Source organism: Nothoprocta perdicaria, unplaced genomic scaffold (genome assembly GCF_003342845.1).
Source record: "Nothoprocta perdicaria isolate Ctin4 unplaced genomic scaffold, notPer1 scaffold_399, whole genome shotgun sequence".
In the NCBI taxonomy this organism is placed as follows: domain Eukaryota; kingdom Metazoa; phylum Chordata; class Aves; order Tinamiformes; family Tinamidae; genus Nothoprocta; species Nothoprocta perdicaria.
In genome coordinates, this window is record NW_020455642.1 from 305,000 (window position 1) to 323,062 (window position 18,063).

The 18,063-nt window shown below is 46.7% G+C and overlaps 1 protein-coding gene across 1 annotated transcript in view; it reads left to right on the forward strand.

Annotated features, from left to right (window-relative positions):
* Positions 1-18,063, forward strand: part of MYO9A (myosin IXA) — a 120,075-nt gene that overhangs the window by 39,008 nt on the left and 63,004 nt on the right. The window contains exon 8 of the mRNA XM_026045105.1: positions 4,326-4,415. Within this exon, the coding sequence (XP_025900890.1) occupies positions 4,326-4,415 (90 nt within the window). The remainder of the gene's footprint in view (positions 1-4,325; positions 4,416-18,063) is intronic.

Consider the following 18,063-nt stretch of genomic DNA (forward strand, 5'->3'; position numbering starts at 1 on the left):
CCTCTTCCTCTCCTCTTCCTCTCCTCTTCCTCTCCTCTTCCTCTCCTCTTCCTCTCCTCTTCCTCTCCTCTTCCTCTCCTCTTCCTCTCCTCTTCTGTTTTTCTCTCTTCTCGCTCTTCTCTTTCCCTTTTTCTTTCCTTCTCTCCACTTACAAGACTCATCGGATTCTTTGTTCATTCAAGGATCGGCCAAAGAAAAGGGGACTTGTAAAACAGCAGCCGGAGAGTCATTGACCAGGAAATGTGATGCGGTGGTATCAGAGATGGTGTAACAACAAAAAAAAAATCGGGGGATGCTCCCTTGCTGTACGTTTTTGTGTTGGGGAGATAGAAGAAACATATGGAACTTGTAGGCAGCAGGAGAAGAAAAAAGAAGGGCAAAAAAAACATTGAGTGGATTTCATAGGTGATCCATGAAAAGCAGCTCTTGAACTGGACCCATCTGAGATCCCCCAAAGAAGGGGGGAATCCCAATCCCGTTTGTGTGGGAGATGGGGAGAAACGAGCAGTCTGGATGGAATGACCAACTCGGGCACAGCTGGTGTCTTTCCCCTCCTGAAAGATTCTGCACCCAACTGCCTTGAGGTGGGTGCTGCTAGGGCAGAGCAGAGCCGTTGAGCATGCGGGGACTACTGGGGGAATTTCCCTGCCATAGCAATTCGGGTGAAAACACTGAATAACACTTCTGCTTTCGCCCTTCTACCTCTTCTTCCTCTGCATAAAAACCCTTGAGTCCTGTAAAAAGAAGCTAATGGGCAGGTTTTTGAGGGAATTTGGAAGGAGATGAACTACTGAAGTGGATTTTCTTCTCCCTAGTGCCAGCCTCTTCCGATGTATTCCTTTGATTTATTAAAACATTCAGACTCGCCTTTGTTGGAAAAGCGAAGGACTTGGGCCAGACTTTGTGGATCATAGTTTCATTTGCAGTAAGACCCCCATTCCCTGCACCTCCCACCTTATTTTTTTTCGGGAACAGACGTAGCGTGTGGATTATGTGAGGGTTTTGGCAAGTTTGTCTCGGCCCTTTGTTTAAGCTGTGCTGAAAGGCAGTGCTGCAGCATGAGGTCAGTGCTGTCTGATGGATTGAGCAGACGTGGAGTTTTGTTTTAAAAAATATATATATATGTATATATTTATGGAGAACTCATTATGGAGAGAGGAAGAGCTCCTCTGCAGAAACCTTAGGGGATTCCGTAAGACTTTTCTGAGCAAAAGTCTCCAAGCGCCGAGCTTAGGCCCTCTTGGTATCCATCTCTTTCCATCAGTCCAAACAAAAAAAATTCTCCAGACGCTCAACGTGGACTTAAAACAGCGGGGTTTTGCATTTATACATGTAACTGATACTGCGGCTGTGTTTTAGGTTGAGGAGCTGTTTGTTCAGAACTTGTAGCTAAGCTGTGGATGAGCAACGACCTTTCTGTTTTGCTACCATTTCTTCATATTTTTTAAGCTCTTAGCTATTTCTCTTTATTGCAAGAGTGCATAATTCTTAAACTACAGTGATATATGGTTTTGATTTGTGCATCCTAGGCATATCAACAGGGGAAATCTATTAGAAGTGACCTAGTGTGAGCTCATCTTAAGGAAGACTATTTTTTTCCATTAGAAAAGCGAGAGCCTTCTCACTGTGTGTATTTACCAGAACTGGAAATTATGTCAACAGATGGGGAATTGAGAAAGGAAGGTAAATGGTATCCTCACTCAGCAGAGCATTTTTATACTGTGTTGCTTGGACTCAATGTTTCCAAGGCAAGTAAGGGTAAATGTAAGTTAATGAGCGTCTTAAATCTCCCTTTTGTGTTGACGTTGGTCATTTTGGAGCTGATGTCTGCCTGGATAGAAGATTTATGGAAGGAAAAGGGTGGATTTAAGAAAGGTGAGGATGACGAGGTAGCCAGGGCCAGCATTCAGTGGCCAATGAGACTTTTTCCTAGGAACCCACCTTCCAGGTGAGGCCTGGGGACGTGGAGCCCTGAGCCTGAGCTCAGGGCAGGGCAAATCACGTTTGGCTGGTCTAGCTCTTTTAAAATGTGTGGAAGGAAATTTTAGAGGTCGCTGCATTTGAGAGGTCTGCCCACCCAGCCGTTTCGGCGTTAGCTCAGCTTGCATGTGGCCAGGAGCTCTTCAATCATGGCTTATGAAGCAGTGACTTGACTTGCTTGGTGAATTTTGTCCCTGTATTTGAGATATGGACTCTGGCAGCTTCTTTGAGAGAGCCAGACTTTGCTTTGAATGATGGAAAACCAAATGTTCATGAGATGGATATCTTAGATGGATGGTTTTGGGGGGCACAAGCTGGAGAGATGAGTTGTGTTTTCCTCATTGCTGATCTGCTCCGGTGTCTTTTTCTCCTTTTGAACCTTCCCCTGAGTTTCCCATCTCCACCAAAGGTTCCTTTGTGTAACAGGGTGGTTCGGGGCTGCGAGGTGGCCTGGAAGTAGAGCAGATTGGGGCACTAAGGACAAACATCTACAGGCCCCTGACATCAGGATATCAGGAAAGGAAAACCGGAGGGAAGAACAGACAGATGGGGATAGCGAAGAAGGGCATGAGTGGGTGTTCAAGCCGTTTAAAACCATTGTGTTGACTGACAAATGTGGCAGTTGGAAGCAGTTTGGCTGTTGGGTCTGGGCACCCAGGACATCTCATGGGCTTGTTTTTATTAGTGACTCTCTGATAGTTTAGTTTAGATAGATTAGTGACCTCCGCCTCTTGCCGTGGCTAGTTCAGGAGAGCCCGCGTGCTGGTGGCTGGTGGCCCCGGCCTCCCTAGCTCCCATTCCGGCGTGTTTGCCGCTCACGACCGGGCCAAAACCTGCTTTTGTTCCCAGCTTTGCAGCCGCCCGAGGCCGGATGACTGTTCGGCTGAAAAAGCGCCCGGCTTTTCACGTTCGGCCGCGCGCTCGAGTCAGCAGATGCTGACTGGGGACTTGGAACCAAAGGGATGGATTGTGTCAGTTCGGAAGGTTGAACTTTGCAACTGAGGCCACGCGTCTGTCATCCCAATGTGTGACATTGGTTTCTCGTAATGCAGGCCTTGCTGGTAGGCAAAAATGCGTTTGCAGGTGTCTTGCTGCTCCTTGTGTTTGTATTCTGTGTTACTGGGTATTGCAGGCGAAGTCAACTGAGCAAAAATATGGTGGACCTTCTCCAGGAGGCTCCCGTGATGGTGTTTGTGGTAGAAGGGTTTTGGTAGAGGAGTTTTCTCTTCTCTGCAGCATCATTATTGTAAAATTTCCTCAGCTCAAGTGAGAAGTATGCAAACTATGCCTTATTTTTGCTGGCTGTCCATGCTAATTCCCAAGTTAAACCAACAAATCAAGAGGCCTTCAACTTAACCAAGAAGTATTCTGCGTCATCCACATCCAGTCCTACGTGGCTGTACGTTGTGCTACGGGTACATGTGCTACAAACATGGCCTTGGATGGGCTACAGAGACTCTCCTGCAGGTTCACTACTTCTGGCTTTCACTGTGGGTGTTTGGAAGAGGCCTGATACCTGAGTGCATCGAGGCATTTGGAGCCAGTGAAGTATATGGTGCCCATATGACCCTGGTGAATGTTGCAGAAGATGCACATCAACGCAAAATTCGGTTTAGATGAGAAAATAACGATAAATAAAATCGATTTAAGCCTATAATCCTCTATTAGAGCACACTGTAAATGCCTGATTTCCTCCAGAAAATATAAAAATAAATGGCTTGATTTTGGGGGGAAAGGAAGCCGGTTCATAACACTTGATGCAACTGCTGTGGGGTTGGTGTGGGACACGGGAACGTGGCTCGTGCCAGGTGAGACTGGGATCTGCCCCACTTCCGTGGCTGGGTCTGCTTCATTCGTGCCTCTCTGCCCTGTGTTCCTTCCAACCTGTTCCAGGTGCTTCTGTTACTGCAAAAGCTGCTGCTTTAATGTCTCCTCTTTCTACTCCCAAGACCTCGGTCATTCTTCTCAAACAGATGTCACCATTTTCCTTGTTTATTGAATAACATTTTATGCTGCTATCCTGCTGACACTGGACAGTCGATGCAATTTGCTCACAAAAGGAGAAAAAAAAAAAGCATGAGAGGGAGGAACGTTTCCTGGGTACCCCTCGAACAAAGGAACCCAAAGGGAAGCTGCTGGAAATGACGGAATGTAGAAAATCAGCCTCCCTTCAATACCGTGGTCTTTCTGGTGCTGGCTTCATGTGCTGAGTTGTCCTCTCTAGATATCTAGCTTGTTTTTGTGGGTTGCACTTTAACTTTGCAAGCCCTGGCAGAACCGTGTGGATGTTTCTTTCAATCTAATGCTAGAATAATCATTAACATCATTTTTCTTTTTTTTTAAAGGTGAAAGAAGAGATGCTGTTTGAAGCCCTGGTTACCAGAAAGACAGTGACTGTAGGAGAGAAGCTCATCTTACCATACAAACTAGCAGAGGTTGGTACCTGATGTTCCTTTTACAGAGGGAAACGCTTGGGGTGGTTTTCAGCACTTTGAAATGAGCCTGAAATGCATGCTTACGTACTGGTAGAGTTTAGATATTGCCTTATTTATTTAGAAATAAGTATATGGAGAAGCTGATGTCTGTGCGAATGTGGGCACATAATTAATGATTATGATGGGAGAAGGGACCTGAAGAAGTGAGGTGGTTTTGCTTGTGAAAGCCCTTGTTGAAATTGAAGTGGAAAGAGTAAATTATCAGACTGCCCTGATGTACTGCCCTTGGGCTTCTGCTTGCAGTCTCAGGATATTGGGAGAGTTGTTAGAGATTGTGCTTCTCTTGATACTGCTGTTGACCCTGCAGACAAGGACCCTTGAGCCCTGGTTTCCTTGTCTGTGTTGTGCTTTGAGTTTCAGAGTGTTAGAGAGGAGCTGTAAGGATGGAGCTCTAATTTGAAATAAATGTTCTTACATAAAAAGCCTTGAGATGTTGCGTTCTGAAAGGAGTTTTGACCTTCAGTGATGTTCCTAAGGGTGTCTGCTCAGTGATACCATCGGTACAGATGGTGCTGTTGTGTGGATCTGTTGTTCTCAGATTTCTTTGGTCAAACAGTGGCCAAACAAGCTGGTCACCAGTTCTTTGACCAGTCACATGGATCACAACTTGATGTGGAAATACCTTCCAATATATGGTTAGCGCTCTTCATAACACGCTCTGTGATCCACCTCTTTGCCCTGCTGTATCATGTCCTGCAACATCATGATCTCATGATGATGATAGTCTTGAATGAGCAGAGGATGCTGAGGTCATCTCCTCTTTCAGAGGTTTGGAAGCAGCAGAGCGGAGAGCAGACTTCTTAAAGCCAGTTAAGTCTTTCCTCTTTGATAATTTTTCTCCGATCCCCAGCCCCACAAGAGCGTTAAGAGCGTTAAGCTGCTGCTCGCTGGCAGTGATGCTGCCTTCCTCCCTGTCCCCACTGCATTGTTGCTATCATTGCCTGGTTAGAAACATCATTGGGTGGTTTGGGGGATTTTATTTATTTATTTATTTATTTTATCGTTTGAGACTGCGGTTTGAGCACTTGGCAGCTCCTCGTTTGAAACGGTTGTTCTTCAGAGCAGACCTAAACTTAAATGAGATTTGCTTTGTAGATTTGTTCTGCTTGTCTTTACAGTGATTCATGTAAAACCAGGACTTTTATTCCTACATATCTTGCTCCTTGGATCAAAGTATTTCACAGTGTCCTTGTATATTATGTTTAGGGAAGGAGGAACAACTTAGAGCTGAAGATTTGGGTGGCTTGAAGTTGATGGTGCTGAAAATGACCCCTAAAATTAACAACTATTTCTCATTTATTCATCTTGTAGTTCTGCACTTACCGTTGTCCTTGTTGGCTTTGTTTTAAACATTGTAAGCATTAGCACACTTAAGCCAAGTGTGAATGTTGGTGTTGTCAACTCGGTGTTCTTAAACCCACTTTTTGAGCATTACCTGCATATAGCTGTTCTGGTGAGTGATGTTGAAGGAGCTAAACTGATTTAAAAGATTAAAATTATATTCAACTTCAATAAAGTAAGACTCCAGCAGAGTAATAACACCTTTCTTTAGGTACCAGCAGTTGCTAGTACTTCCTTCTCCATCTGAACAAGCTTTTAACAGCGCTCATGGAGTTTGTTTAACTGTATTTCATGCAGGAGGGTGAAGGGTGTGTGGGAAGAGCACCTACTTGAGGAGGGCTGGAGGCAGGAGCAGCTGGGACTTGTGCCCCAAGTTCTCATTTCAACATCTGACCTGTTTTTCCTAAGCTCTTAATGTCCATCTTCATAGTATTATAAAAATGATTGAATGATTGAGTGCTGTACTCTTCAGGAAAACTCTATAAAACCTAACGTGCCCTCAGATTTTTTTTGATCATTCACTCAATCTTGGAGTATCTGGCCTTGGTTTTAACAGTTGGATGATGCCTGTTGTCGTTGGAGTCACTGGTACTTCCTAAGCTAGGGGGAAAATGAGACAAGAGACCTGGTTGTGCAGGTTAAAACGGACCCAGCTTGGCCTAAACATCATACGTGCCATTCAGGAGCGCAGTTACACCTTCCTCAGTGGAAGTGGTGGCTGGTTTGGACTTGATGGTGCGGGAAGCCTGTGTGGAGGAAGCGTTGCCTACACGGAACCGCTCTGCATCTCTGGCCGGCGTCGAGCAAGAATCCCACATCCATAAATAACGCTTATATTTACCTCTGGCAGCTGCCTCTTATCTGGAGCCCCACGCTGGCCTGTGTGCCAGAGCGCTGCCTCCTGCAACCATTCATTTTTCCTTTTATAGGAGCCGGATGGGATTTTAATGCAGTGTTTCAGCCGACTGCGTAATTTGCTTTAGTGCCGAGCTCTCCAGGCTTTTATGCTGCTGATGGGCTTAGAGAAAGCCGCACGTGCATGAAAGGCTGCAGTTTTATTCAGGGATCCAGCTTTTTTCCTTTGCCCTAATGACTTTCCTAGGAGCGGAGCTGTCTATTAACATAGCGAGCAGCATTGATGGGTTTCCAGGGAAATCACGGTGTGTCCGTGCAGGCCCAAGGCTGGGCAAGAGGCAGAGCACGCAAAGAGGGACCCGGCTCCGAGGCGGGATTTGGCCACGGGAGCCCCAGGGCGGCGAGTGATGCCTCGGGTAATTCAGGTCTGTGTTTAGTGCAGGGGTTTGTCTCCAGCCCCAGCACTCTGCTTTCCCAGAAGGGAAAATGGAACCAGCATTCCAGTGCACTGGAGAAAAATGGAGCTTAAATGAGGGGTTCCGAGAATTGTGGTTCTCCCTCCCCAAGTGCGCCTCAACTCCACTCCTTGGAGATACATATGAAAGTAAATATGTATATATATATTATATATATATAATAAATATATATAAATATATACAAATATATTTATGTTTTCATATTACTAATACTTTTTTTAATTAATTCTCCATGCAAAGTAGAAATGGTTTATAACCATGATTTAAGCATCCAAAGAGCAATAAAAGGAAAGAAAAAACCAAAAATAGAGACACATCGAACCTTAAGTGACTTGCTTCATTAGTAGGAAAGGTGCTGGTTAACTGCTCTGCTCTGCAAGCGGATCCAGGAGCCCCCTAATCAAACCCTTGTGGAGGCCTCGGAGGCTCTCAGAGTCTGCTGCTGCTCTTTATGTTTGCAGTTTGAATATCATCATCTCGAGCTTAATCCAGGCGTGGAACAGCCCTCCTGGGCCACGTCTGTCTTCCTGCCTCTATCTAAATAATTCAAAGAATTCAGATTTTTTTTTTATCTTGTCTTCCTGCAAGACCCCAAGGCCTTGATGAATGTAGTCATTTACCCCTCCTAGACCCACCCAGCATCTCGGCTGGGCTTCCTCCACTCCTGTCAACCCTCTCCTGCACTCTGCGCCTCGCTGCCCCTTCCCATTGCAGCAGAGACCGGCTCCGTGCCTGGATGGACACTTGTTTCTCCCCACCTTGTTTCTATCCCACTTGCTCTGCTTATCAGGCCAGTGCCCATCACCTGCTACTCTGCTTTTCACCAGAGTCCCTAGGTTTTTTTTCCATGCTTTCCATTAGATGAGGAAAACTCCTTATCAAAGTAGATGCATCTGTCACTGAATCCTCTTTTGCCTCCCTCCAGAAAACAGATTTTTTTCCATGATGCCTTCAGTCCTGTTCTGTTGGCACTGCTAGAGTGACTTTGCAGATCTTTATAACTTGCAGCCGTTTATAAGCAAGAGTATTTTATACCTGAAGGTTAGTTCATGAATTAGTTCATACTCGCTAATGAGGCCGTTAGTTCTAATGTCCTGAGGAGAAGAGGAGAAGACAACAGCATGGTGTTTGTGGTGGCTCGTCAAGAAGCCACATGGAGACTGTCCCAACTGGGAGACTGTCCCAGTCTTGTGTTGGACTGAGAGGATGGACAGGTCTGCAGAGGTCCATCCAGCTGCTCGTGACAAGAGGGAATCTGGATTCTCCACCTACCTTCTCCCTGAGCTTTGCTGCCTTGGTCTTGGTGCGTTGAGTAGAGGAAAGACGCTTCTCTTCAGCCTGTCAGCAATTAAACAGACCTTGATGTGAGGCCAAACGTGGTTCATGACAGCAAAGAGCTGAGTGCTGTTTCATTGGTGCATGTACCAGTGTGATACTGTCTAGTGCCTTTTTCAGACCATGAGAAATGCCGTGAGAATTTCAGGCCATGAGAATTTCAGGCCATGAGAAATTCAAAAAGTAGAAATTCAAAAAGGAAATTCTCCTGTGGCCACATTTAACCGATGACCTAACATTGGCTAAGGTATTTAAAAAGGAAAAAAAAAATCATAGTTGCAGCTAGCTCTGAGTATTTAATAGCCAGAGAGCATTGCAGGAGAGGTGGGAGGGATGTGCTATGATAGCAGAAGGGAAGGGAGCTGAAAATCCTCCATCCAGAACTGGAAGGATGTGGATGCTTAATGGAATCTGGAGTGACAGCCCCCTGGAAGCGGGTGCTTAATGCCAGGCTGTATTAGCTTATGGGCTCCTTGTCAGCCTAGGTCATTAAACAGGAGCTTAGCAGGGCTCCTTTGAAAGCTTGGGTGTGCTAATGAGTGCGTTCAGAATTACAGAAAAGGCATTAATGGGCTAAAAATGGAAAGCCCCCCCCAGCTTTTGAGAGGCATCCAGCCTCGCTGCGAAGGCAGCCTGTCGATGGGGAACTTCAGAAGGAGCTTTTTGCTGGGATTGGGGTTTTCCTCACTGCGAGGAGCCGGGAATAAGCCCCTCGTGGGGATGCACGAGAGCAGCCGAGGGGAGTTTTAGCACTGTGGGTGTTTTCTTGTGGGACGCAGCATCCTGCCTCCGTCAGGAAGACGGATGCCCCATCAAAACCCTGTTTGATGATTCTTTTATGTCGGGATGATTTATGCCCAGAGATCTGCTAGCACAAGGCTCTGCCTGGGAGATGCTGCTGAGATTTGGGCTGAACAGGGCTTGTTTTTGTGGAAATCTTTCCAAAACTGCGCAGGCACCGGAGCGAGGACCTCAAGGAGGGAAATGCTGTTGTCCCATGGACTGCTCTGCCCACTCCAGAGGCCATCTCTGTCATCAGATGCATTCTAGGCTCTCCTTGAGGGATGTTTAATGGCACTTGGTTGCTGAAAAGATATTTAAATCCAAGAAGTCCCTTTAGTACGTGTTTTCAGTAATTCTGCTCTTTAAATTTGGGCTCAGCTCCTGTAAGCAGACACGTAAGAATGGAAACCATGCCCAGATTAGCAGGCCGGCTCTTCCCACACACAGTGTCATTTTGGTATACGTGGTGGGAATACGGGATCTTCTGTGCAAGCCCCCTCAATCGGAGCCGGCTGGGATTTCTGGCTTCCCGGAGAGCTGACGGATGCTGTTGAGCAGCATGGGAAGCGGGAGGGTGGCGGGACAGGGCCGCTCAAGCCGGCTGCCCCGCTCCCTCGGCCGAGACGCCTCGTCTTCCATGGCAGAAATTGCCAAAACAGCCCGGGGGCAAGATGAGACGTTGGCAAAACAAGGGTTTCTGCCAGAGCCTCTTTTCCTAGGGGTGAGCACACAGGCAGGAATTGGCTAAAACACTGGAAGAGCTTGTTTTGGCTCTATGCACTGGACTCCATGGTAGGAATGTCTCGGAGAAACCTCTTTACCTCCTCCTTCGTTGGGTCCTACATTCAGTCTTCTGTCATTCAGTAACTTATTAATTTAGCTGCGTGCCTGGTTTTACTGTAAAAGAACAGGAGCAAAGGGCTTGGGAGGCTGAGTTGGGCCTTCAGTTTGTGCTCTGCACACTTGGACGCAGCAGGATCTGGAGGAGCGCAGCTGGAGAGGAGCAAGTGGTTCTTCCTCCACCATCATCAAGGGTGTCAAATTTGCTGCCTGGTGATTCTGTTGTCGGGCAGCTTCTTGTACTGAGCTCCTGATGGGAGCATCCCATCCCATCCCATCCCATCCCATCCCATCCCATCCCATCCCATCCCATCCCATCCCATCCCATGGGAACATCCTTCCAGGAGTGCCTCAGCTGCCTGGGATTCTCCACGCATCTCTTCCCCCATCCTTTGCTGCACAGGGAGTTGTGGATACCAAGGGTCATCTCCTGGAGTTGCTCTGTTTGAGAAGACCAGGGTGTTTTTGCATTTCCAGATTGCTTCAGCTCACGCTTTCAGACCTTGCTGTCAAAGTCAGGGGACTGAAGTGTCCTACTACAACCTTTTTAGGAAGAGGTGCTTTTAACCACCTGACTCTAGTGCTGAGACTTGAAGAAAATAGCAAAAAAAAAAGGCTTTTTGTTTGCGTTGGTTTTACCAGTAACCTATTGGGGTTTTTTTTCCTGGTAAGTGTGACCACATCATATTACAGCCGTTCAGCTGCAGCAGAAGAGAGCTTGCAAAAATGTCTCTTAAAATAACTAGCAGGCGGGCTCTGGGTTGATACATGACTTGTCTCCCATCCGTTCCCTTCCAAATCCTGCCTGCCACCAGCAGGGATGCTCCAGGGGGAGCCTTGTTCTTGCTCCAGGTTTTCCCCTTCGTATTCCCTATTTATGGTTGTGGCAGAAGGTGGAAGGGGAAGGAAGGGGAAACCGAAGCTGTTGAAGGTTTCGGAAGGGTTTTAGGGCAGATGTGATGTTTTCCACATTTGCCTTGGAAATAGAGCTGGGGCATGACCGTCTTGCAGGGATTTCACGGGAGAGGGAGCTGTGATTCCTTGTTGCCCGAGCTGTGGTCTGGGCACAAGGGTGAACAAATTAGGCTGTGATGAAAGGAGTGGAATTACATTAATTTTTAATGATCACTTAGTAATAAATGTTAGATTTCCATGTTTGATTTCCTAAACCAAGAGGCAGCTCAGTAGCTAGACCATTTGGTTCCTACTTCAGCAGTGTATTGGAGCTGCAGGGACATTTCAATCTGATAACGTATTTTTTTTTGTAAAAATCCACCTGAGTTATAAATAAACTCTGCAAAACGTGGCTGGCACTCGTGTCTTTTGTGTAAAACGATCCCTTGGCCGGGTACCAACCTGCCTCTCACCCAAGGGTGGCAGTGAAAGGCTCCCGCCTAGACGTGGTAGCCAGAAACGGTGCTTGCTCGGGCTTCAGGCTCTCAGTTCTTTATTTATTTTGAAATAAAACATAAAAATGAGACTATAGAAAACGTGTAGCGTTGCTCAGGGAATTTCCCTTTTTGGCAGGCTTTTCCACTCCTTTTCTTCCAGCCATCCTTTTAAAGACGTTTCTCCTCCTTTCTCGGTGCAAGCGTAAGAAGCTGCACTGAGTATTGCCGAGCGAAAGGCTCCGAGTCCCCTTAGGGGAAGCCAGAGCAACCGGAGCTTGGACACGACACGGAGATAAAACACGGGTGTGGAAAACTGCATCCTGCGCCGCCCGGCGTGTCACGATCGTGTCTGTCATTAGACCCCCACGGACACGCGTGCCTGCACGCTCCCTGTGGGAGAAATCCCGAGAAGTGGTGGGGTAAGAGGGACCATGAATAAAAAAAATGCACATCTCTTATGCTTGGTTTTTTTTTTCCTTCTATTCCTAAAGAATTTTCCAGGGCTGTGCATGAGAGATTATTGGCCTTGGAACATCTTACAGCTTTTAGAAAATTCTGGAGCCAACACGATGACTTCTGTCCCATGTCTAGTTTCTTCCCCTATGAAAAAGCGGTGGGAAATGTAAAAACATGACATTGGCAAAAATTTGGCAGAAGATGTAGTAATGCACCGTTGATCCACAAAGTTCTTCCATGCATCTTTGAAGATGTCATGAATTTTCATAACCCCAAGGAAACAGGAGCAGGCTTGTGCACCACTTGAACGCAGTCAATGACCTCTGCAGTGTTTTAATCCTCACTGGTTCAATGCAGCAATTGCACTTAACTTCTCAGTTCTGCTTTTTAAGGTCACTCCTGGTTAGCTGAGCTTGCACTTAGTCACTGGGGTCAAAAAACAACTTAAGTGCCTGCACCACGTAACCCGTTCCCATGAGCTGCATCTTCCCAGCAGGGATCCCCACGGAGTGGCTGCATGACACTGCTTGCAAACCTGAGCTACGTGCTCCTGTTGCAGCTGTTAAAAGCCAGTGCTAATTAATGAAGGTGATAACGTGATCAGAGGAGCTGCCTGATCCCTGGAGCTGTTGGTCTTCTGCTTGTCCTGTTAGCCTGTCTCGTACATCTCCATCAGCAAGGAAGGCAGGCAGATCTTGCTGTTGAAAACACCCAAGACACCTAAGATGTCTTTGGAGGGATCCCTCTGTCCCATACGTACCTCTGGGGAGTCATCTCTTAGTGATCAGTGCAGACTTGTTCCTCCCCTGGGATAACGAAGGGGATTAGCTTGATGAGCTTGGCTTCTTCTCTGGAGTCCCCGCGTTGAGTGATGGACAGCACGAGACGGGTATTTATTTTGCGCCGACTTTTCTTGAGCGGAATGCGAGTGGGAGTGTTTATGCTGGTTGGAAGAGCCCTCGACGCTGTGTTTTTGTTTGGGCCAGAACTGTTTAAAGCTGGATGTCAAAGGCCGCGGGGCTGTTAGGGGTTTGGCCTGGGGTTTGTTGCCTTTGGCCGCAGTAGGTGGGATGAGGCTTTGGGTTTTGGGTTTCAGTGTCGCTTCGGTCCTCGCTGTAGCGAGCGGGGTCTGCACTGCGGATGGTGTTCATCTTACCCCTAAAGGTGTTTGATTAAAAGCATGGAGCCTCCAGCAATGTCTTCATGCTGTTTTTTTCTGTAGTTTGCCTTCGGTTTGCCTTCTGATACCCGTGATGTCTATTCCCAGAGATAGTATTGCTGCTATGAGTGATAAATCTGTGCTCCTTAAGCACTCCTCGGGCTTGCTTTCCACCCACCCTCTATTCTCCCCACTTTATTTTTCCCATTAGTCTGAAAATAAATAAATATATATATACACACAGAGTTAGAATTGATGTATTGATTGCTTTTTTTCTCCTCTTTTAGTTTAGCAGATGATATAAATGCCGAATCTGATCAGGATGGGAAGCTTGCATGCTAGGGAATTTGTTATCCCAGCAGATGATGGGAAAATATCTGCCAAAGGTTGGTGGAGCCTTGGTCAGGGCTGTCACCAAAGCCTAGCTCTGTGGGCACTGTTGAACTGATGGAGTTCTGGGCATCTTGCTGGATGTGAAGTGAGAAAGAGCTGTCTTGAAGAGACCTTACAGTCCTTAAGATTTTAATAAATAAATAAGATTTTATTTTATTTAGTGCCGTTTCTGGCACTCATAGCTCTAAGGAGATAGAAGGAAGGGCAGGAGAAGGAGCTGGCGTTTTGAAAGGAATGGGAAGTAAAAATAGCTTTTCTAACCAAGTTTTGAGAGTTGATCCGTACAGAGCAAAGCCGTGCTGCAAGGGGGCTCTTCCATGAACACGGCCAGCTTAGGCTTTCAGCGTTCAGTGAGTCACTGGTGCTGCGGGAGAACGTGGCATGCGACCGGGGAGCACAAAGATCCTCTTGTTCTGCCTGCAGCAGCGAGCCCTGCGAAACGAGAGTTTCATGAAGAATGTGCATTTCTTTAATTTTTTGTCATTTGAGGAATTTGATTGTGAGCAGCAGGGAAAATGACTTTATTTACATATTTTTTAAGCAAGCAAACAAATTACTTAGTGCTGGTACATACTTCCAGCTGGAAACTTTAGGTTCTCAGCACCTAGTTTCTTAATGTTCTTCCCTTCCATCTTTAAGTTTGGAGGATCTAGCTTACATTCACCCTCAAATATTAAAATCATCTTGGTAGAAGATTTTTTTTCAAAAAAAAAAGTATATATTCTTAAGATAGCCTGGATCTGATGGCCATCGTGAGAACATGCAGGCCACTCTCACGAGCTAAAGAAGGAGCTGGAGGTCTTGGAGCTTGGCAGATGTTGGCCAAGTCTCACATCAGGCGTCTGTAGCGTGCAAGGAGGGACGCCTGTGATAAAACGTTTTTCCTTTTAAGCCTTAGATGCAGGAAGCTTTCCGATTTAAACATCGGCTTCAGTTTATTCCTTGGCTCACCCGCTGCAGTGTGTTTGATCTCGCTCGCTCGCCGACGCCGTAAGCGGCACGTGCGTGTGTGTGCGCAAGATGTGGCGCTGCCTTTGATCCCCGGGAGCTTGTTGTGGTGTCGCGCGAGCTGTTTTCATTGTGCCTTGTGTGCTGATTTTGATGAGTGTTGCGGAGCTGCTGGAGCGGTCATGGAGCAGGGCAGGCTTGAGAGAGTGCTAGGAAGTCTGTGGATGATGGGAGATGCTTCCAAGTGCACAGAGGGGTTTGGGAAACAAAGCATTCCCGGGAAGAGAGCGAGGCGGTCCAGTGCAGAGCACAGATGAGCTGGTGTGAGGGTCTACAGCAAGTCCATGTGTTCCAGAGAACCTGCTGTGAGAAGGACTTCCCAGGTGAGGTTAGAGCAGAGCAGAGGTATCTGCTAATGAGCTTGGTTAAAAATCAATCAAGGCAATGGAAAGGAGACCTCCTGGAGGCAAGATGTGTGCTGTGCGTCGTACACATCTCAGAGCATTCCCCTTTTCACATAAGCATGAGTTGGAGGCAGCGCGTTGCCCTCAGGTTGCACGTGGTCATCACCGCTCTTCTTCTAGCCACCCTAATAAATACAGGGTTGAAGCGTTCTCAGCGTGCAGCCTCTGAGCATCGTTGGTGATGTGTTCTCAGTTGCACTGTGGGCTTTGGGAGGAAGAGAGGCTCTCGGAGAGACTTAAATGCTCTGCTGCACAGGAATGGAGGTGAGCGTGGAGCTAAGGACTTCCTTGAGCCACAGGCCTGTGATTGCAATGAGCAAACCCTGAGCAGGAGCTCAGGATCTGAGCAGCATTGCTCTAGCAATGCTCCGTTGAATAAATGGAAAATAAGGGAAAAGAAAATTGTTCCCTAAGGCAACAAACCGCAGTGGAGTCTTTTTTTTTGGCCTTACTTTATTTCTGGCCAGTAACCTCTGAAAATCCTCAGATTTTGTGCTTTGATACCCACATATGGAAAGGAGGGTGGACACCAGGCCACCGTGAGAGTCTCATAGAGTCTCCCATCTGGTCAGAGCCCCCTTGGGACCTCATGCTCTGCCAAGAGGAGGTCAAAGGAGCTGCCCTTGCTTAGCCAGAAGAGAAGGTCATGGGGAGACCTGTCCCCAGCCTGCACCAACCTGTGAGGAAGTTCTCCAGAAGATGAGGAGGATGTGAGGCACAGGCCTGAGCTGAGGCAGGGACCTTCTACCTTCGTGTAAGGAGAGCAAGTCACTGAATGGTACGTGGGACAAAATGCTCTGCTCCCTCTATGCTGTTGTGAGCCCAGCGTGTCAACATGGGTAGTCAAGGGATTATCAGGATTTGCTGGTATAACCGAGAGAAGAAATTGGCTTACACGGAGCCAACGGATTTGCAAATGAGATCCATGTGTAAATGGGCCTGCCTGCCCCGCGTGTATATTCTACATCTGCTCCTTTGCCGGGAGTGTCACCCAGTTCTCGATGCATCAAGCCAGAGTTCCTAAGAACAAGTGCAGAAGAAGTCGAGATCTGGGCCACACCCTCTTAGGAGCTGCCCGAGTCCTACGCATAGAGGGGAGGACTTCTCTCGTGGACTTCCCTGTTGGCCCCGTGTCAGAAGGCATCTCTTCGTTAGAGAGGCTCTAATGAAGCAGGGAACGACAGTTCTTGCCTATAAAACCCTGTATGACCGTAAGGACACGATGCCCTTCTTTATTGTGCCCTCCTCTGGCATTATGTAGAAATGACTTTGGTGTGTGTGTGTATATATATATATATTTAATTGCATGATTTGTATTGGGCCACTTAATTACACTGATTGACATTAGGAAAAATCACTATGGGGAAGGGAGATGCTTCTGCATTGTCACCTTCTCACCAGGAGGCAGGTTTTTCTTGGATTTATGTGTTAGCAGCGCTGATCTGTTTCCAATATTGTCAGATGGAAGAGGCAGAGGGAGAGAGTGCAAGAGATGTGGTCTAGAGTGAGTTTTATGTAAATCACAGAAATTTGTATGAAGTCTAGACTTTGGGAAATGAAAAAGAAAAAGCAAGAAGTCGCCCACTCTGTTAAAACAAAACTGAAAAGAAACAATAAAAACTACCAAAACCAACCAAAAAAAAAAAAAAAAAAAAAAAAAACCCTTTTAAGTAAAGGCAACAGAAGACATTCACTATAAAGTACATAGACCTGCTTATGTTCTCAAATGCTGGGAGGATTTCAATTTGCTTGTTAGAAAACTTAAAACCTTTCTGCTCTGTGGGCTGCATGTTTCAAAGCGCTACTAAGGTCTGTAATGGAACAAAATTCCAAGATTTTTGTCGTGCACTTGTTTTTGGTTTGGAACAAAGCTTTTTTGGGGGCAAGCACAATAACTGCACCTTAATCGCCATCATTGCTGCTGTTGTGTGGAATCTTGTGTACCCCGAATTCATGAGCATCTGCAGACTGTGATAGCCTTGGTGGTGGGAGCTATAGGTTATGCTTCAGCTTTTTCCAATTCCAGCTCCTCGGAAAACGTAGGAGAAAGCACCTACTGGATTAATGGCAGATAAGAGCAAAATGTTGACAGGATGATAATAATAATCAATAACAAATGATGCTATGTTATCTTGATGTTCTTGCTTCAGGTCCGTGCAATAAGGCAGCTCTGTGTGTCTTGATGGTGATGGAGGCTCGGATGAGGGAGGATTTTCTTTTTTTTCCCCCACCAATTAAACTGAGCTCAGAAGAATAAAAAAGAAATTGTGGGGGTAGGGGATTATTATTCCTTTGGTGGGAATTTAACTTGATCTCAGTGCAATAACTGGAAAATCTGGGGGTGTTTGAAAGCAATCTAGAACAAGCCACCTTTTTTTTTTTTAATAGTTCCAGGCTTTATTAAAATAGGTGTGAACCTGTCACGGATGATGGATTCCTTGTTGCAGATTATAGGGTGGCCAAAAGCAGCCAGGCACTGCTGGCACCATAACACTGCTCCGTGATTGATGCGTGCCCGAGCGCTGCGACACAGTTCGGGATAATAATGTGGACCAGAGATTCATAAAAGAGAGGAGAAGGAGCCTATACTTACGAATTACTTACTGCTTTCTGGCTTGTGCAGCCAACCCATTGCACAGTGCACGTGATTTGGAAAGGGGCACCTCTGAATCCTCCTCTCTTTTGGTTTTTAATCTGATTTTTAATCCATCGAGCAAGGTCTCGTGCATGGGGATTGAGAGGGGGCTTTGACGGCCCTCCGATGGACTCCCCTTTGCAAGCCAGCTGCCCGGAGAGCAGTAAATCTGTCTCGGGTGATTTGTAGCTCCCATTGCTGATACCTGGAAAGCTTCAACTGTGCAGTGGGGTCTGCAGAGCTGCTCCGTGGCTGTAGAGGCTGCAGCCTCCCCCTTTGCAGCCCTGCGGTCGGTACCAGGCACTCCCAACTCCAGCATGTGTTTTTTCCCATTGCTCCTTACGATTGCTGTGCAATGCTCAGCCTTCTCTTACGTGAGCTCCATGAAGTTAAATACATGGATTTGTGGTTTTTCTTTTTTTCTTTTGCTTCTCTCTCCATTTTGTCACAAATGATGAGGATTTATGACGTGATCTCATCCATCGGATGCACCAGAGTGAAACAAGCCTGGT